Source organism: Dysidea avara, chromosome 6, assembly GCF_963678975.1.
Source record: "Dysidea avara chromosome 6, odDysAvar1.4, whole genome shotgun sequence".
NCBI classification, from domain to species: domain Eukaryota; kingdom Metazoa; phylum Porifera; class Demospongiae; order Dictyoceratida; family Dysideidae; genus Dysidea; species Dysidea avara.
In genome coordinates, this window is record NC_089277.1 from 9080151 (window position 1) to 9084673 (window position 4523).

The following is a 4523-nucleotide window of genomic DNA, read 5'->3' on the forward strand; positions in this document are numbered from 1 at the left end:
TTGTAGCATTTGGTAATACTACTGTTAGCTGTAGTGCTCTCAGTGGAGCTGACTTTGGCCAAGCAGGATTTAGTTTGATGGCAACTCTTAGCTTCATCACACCACCACCAGATGACAATGGTGCTACAGATGACTACTTCCACCTGGCATTGACGTAAGATACACCGTAACACGTACAGTACATTGTTTATGTGGTACTTCTATTTATAGGAACACTCCATTCTCAGATGACTTGATCTTTGGAATTCCCTCACCACCTGGAGATGAATTACTCACAGAAATTCTTTTGGTAATCATTTAGTTATTATTTTGTTATTACAAACCAAATACACAAGAACAACAAACCAAAACAACCTTAGTGATAACAACAAAACAAAACAACCTTAGTGATAACAACAAACCAAAACAACCTTAGTGATAACAACAAACCAAAACAACCTTAGTGATAACAACAAAACAAAACAACCTTAGTGATAACAACAAAACAAAACAACCTTAGTGATAACAACAAAACAAAACAACCTTAGTGATAACAACAAACCAAAACAACCTTAGTGATAACAACAAACCAAAACAACCTTAGTGATAACAACAAAACAAACAAATATTCTATGCTTCATTCTATAAGAGAAGTCCTAGCCTACAAAATAAATAACTCAAGAACCAGAATGGAGGTGCCATCCATCACACCAAGATGCCTATACTACATGTGGGAACCATGCACATGCACACACACACACAGAGCAAAGTTATATGCAATATTATATATGTCAGTCTAGTATTTACTTATTTCAACTCCACACTACATAGCTTACGTATCTCACTTTAATAGAATTACTGAACAAAGTAATCTGCTTAAGAACTCTCCAACCCACACATAAGAGAGTAAAGTTGGCTTGTCAAGCTTAACAAGCTAATTATTACCTGTTAGTCCTAAGCATATGGTGGATGTATTAAGCTGTTGTAATTTGTACTGGTCTGTTGCCACACACAGACTCGTATTGAAGCAATCGGTCCAGGCTTCTATGTGGCCACTACTGAAAGACCAGATTTGGCTGATATGAGGCAAATCACCGGAGAGAGCTCCTCTGTGCCCATAATGATCTACACTATTGACAACAACATTCCAGTGAACACCATCAGAGATGACACTGTTGTGTTCAAACTACCCACAGATGTGTCCAGCCTTGATATCTCCTGTACTTCCAGTACAGGTTTAGTTTCCTCTACTGGTAAGCATATACATAAGAACACTAAATGGTGGCTTTGATTATGTAACCATCTTACAAATTGTAACAATTTGCCAATGTGGTGAGCATAATTCAAATTGCTTTGCTTTTATTTAAGCTACTACCAAAACAGCTAGTTCAATATTGAATAATAGTTTAATCTGTTAGGTAGTAACACTAAAGAATAGCTTAGCATCCATCCATTGGGGTATGTGCTACACAAGTCACTAAATAAAGTGATACTTTCACAAATTCTTCTGTATAAATGGAGCTCTCCTATGAGCTTTGATAACACACTCAAACCAGCAAAGTTTCATTTTTTATTCAACTTGACTTAGTCTCTTAGTCCTCATACCAACAATATATTGCGGCATAAAAGATTCATATGTACAGTTCATGATTGATACATTGCTGTATATGAGGTCAAATGTTACTACAATACTACTCATGTTCCATTACAGGTTGTGAGGCACTAACCATACCCATGGACTCCACCACTGATCTACCATCAAGGGTCACAGTCAGGCTGGCCAGTAGCATACTTGGTTCTGATGTCATTCCAGGATTGGGCTCTCCAATCACTTTCTATGTGTGGTCATCAATTGATGTTACCTTATTTCTATCAGACTATATCCTCAGTCCAGTGGAAGGCTGGTATGATGATTGTAGTAGTGATACTCCACGATATCAACCAGCTGAGGTGTCAGTATGGGCTACCTTCTCCAACCAAATTGCTCAACTTAATGTAACTGCTGATGTCTCATCATTTGTACACAATGTGAGTACAAAATATCTTTCTGATGTCCTTGTATAATTCTGTATTTAAATAGAAGACTGTTTAACTCATTCAGTTTATTTAACTATTGTATTTTGCCATTGCAGTTCACACCCAATAACACATCAGTGTGCACAGTGGATGGCAGGACTATAAGTGCTGTGGATACTGGGTTTGCAGCCATTAGTATGGATGGACCGGATGGGAATAGTTTGAGGTCACGTCTGATTGAAGTAGAGAACAATTCTATTGGCATACGTCAGTTTGATTCTATTGTTAGCTTCTTACAAGTATCAGTCCAGCAAGCATCTACCACACGTCTTGAGCCATCAGTAGTGAGGCTACGAGTTACTCCTGGCTTGTTCTTTGCTCGAGCTAGAGTAAACATTACAGTAACTGCAATCTTGAATGACGGTTCACGACTACTTCTAACTGATCCATCTGAATTAAACGTTGTTTCTTTGAATGAAAGTATCATAACAGTTGAAGGTCTCACCCTTGTAGCACAATCACCCGGTAGTGGTGAACTGATCCAGGTTGAATGGGTGGTGTGTGGTGAGATTCTTGGTAACTCAACAGCTGAAGTCACTGTAACATTTGACTTTGATCGACCCACATTCCCGAATAAAACAGATGTGATATCTCTTTCAGAGGACCACCGCAGTGAAGAAGTCATTTACACTGTCACAGCTGTAGACAGTGATGCAGCTACTGATCAGAGTGTACACGCTGACATTGAGTATGCCCTGCAAATGGGAAGTGACTATGATGGACTATTCAGTATTGACAAAAACACTGGAGAGATTTTACTTACTAGGTCACTAGACAGGGAAACTAGAAACAGTTACGTTATAGTGGTGCAGGCAACTGATGCTAGACAAAGAATGATAATGGCGCAAATGGAACAAGGAAGTGGAGGCCAGTCAGGATCTGGAGGATTTGATATAAACCCAGCTGATGAGTTTACAGTAAGTGCTAAGTTCATAATATTAGTAATATAGATTTATGTACACATAATTACATGTATGTACAAACATTACCTATTATCTTACACCTCTCTGTAGCTTACTATCATTGTGCTGGATGTTAATGACAACGCACCAAGGTGTCCTTCAATTCCCACCATTCATCTGGACTTACTTACAGCTATCAATACCTCCATCTTACAATTCAGAGCAACTGATCCAGATTTGGGCAACAATGCACTTCTCAGATACTCTCTGCGGGGTATTGAAGAAGAAATCAAATTCTTTAGGATAAACAGTACCACTGGAGAAATTACAACTACTGATGAACTACCGCCATCCAATATGAATTTACGTATAACTGTGAATGCCACTGATGCAGGAATGCCGTCACTGTTTACTGACTGCGACCTGGCTATTACACTATATCCATTCAATGACACTGTTGGTCTTGTCCTACAAATTCCTACTGATTTGTTTGACGAGGACCTATTTGAGCAAATTCTCACACAAGTACTTGGCATACCAATTGTTGTAGCTGATGTCATACCAGATAATGGGTTAGTTGTTACCACATTATAAAAGGGATTTTAGTCCCAACTGTATACATGTATGTTTTGAATAGTGTAAAGTTAAAGACGCAAGATTTTTACAATTTAAAGGCCTTAAATTGATGCTAAGATGAAATGCCAAATATTGTTATACTGCAACATTTCCTCAAAATTATGGGGAAGCCAGAGCCCTCCACCCTTAGAATTGTCAATGCTATACAAATAAGAATTATCTTGTATGAATGTTAATCAATTAATTACACATTTGTCTGCTTTTGTACAGAGTTACCAATGTGACAATCTATGTGCTACAAAATGGGGAATTCTTCCCTACAAATGATTTGGTAGACCTAATTGAACAAAACCAAGGAACTCTGAGTAGCTTACTCAACTATGATATCCTAACTATACGGAACAACAATGTAACCCCACCACCACCAGTTACCATGCCACCAACAACCATAAGAGAAAACCGCAGCATCCCCGGTTGGGCTATTGCTCTGATTGTGATTGTCAACTCTGTCATAATCATCTCCGTGTTGCTGATTGTACTAGCTATACTGTGGAGACGATACACTCGGTAGGTACAGTAGAGAATTTGTGCAAAGACTATTATTGATTGCAACATTTAATGGATTAATCAGCCATAATCTTTATCTACTGACAAAATTGTCTTTTTACTCATTCCATTATCAATTAAGTGATTTTTACAACCTATTGTGTGCAAATTGTGTATGTGCTTAGGTATTTAAGTGTTGCAATTCAAGTGAGTCTGTACACCTTACATATGTGCATTGTTAATTGTAGTGTGCATGAGAGAGAAACTCAGAGGATGTTAAACAAGCAGTCTGGTCTAAGGGAAATTGACTCATTCAATGAACTAGATGGTAAGTGGTCATACTCAATATACGCACGCATGCATGCATGTACACAAAGTGTATGTAGCTTGTATATGTGTTAATTCTTTATTGTAATTCACTTCAATTTTATTTCCTGTATACAG

The 4523-nt window shown here is 38.0% G+C and overlaps 1 protein-coding gene across 1 annotated transcript in view; it reads left to right on the forward strand.

Annotated features, from left to right (window-relative positions):
- Window positions 1-4523, forward strand: part of LOC136258162 (uncharacterized) — a 43306-nt gene that overhangs the window by 38123 nt on the left and 660 nt on the right. Inside the window, exons 15-22 of the mRNA XM_066051478.1 lie at window positions 7-154; window positions 211-289; window positions 995-1232; window positions 1691-2007; window positions 2112-2972; window positions 3069-3529; window positions 3804-4100; window positions 4328-4407. Of these exons, the coding sequence (XP_065907550.1) occupies window positions 7-154; window positions 211-289; window positions 995-1232; window positions 1691-2007; window positions 2112-2972; window positions 3069-3529; window positions 3804-4100; window positions 4328-4407 (2481 nt within the window). The remainder of the gene's footprint in view (window positions 1-6; window positions 155-210; window positions 290-994; window positions 1233-1690; window positions 2008-2111; window positions 2973-3068; window positions 3530-3803; window positions 4101-4327; window positions 4408-4523) is intronic.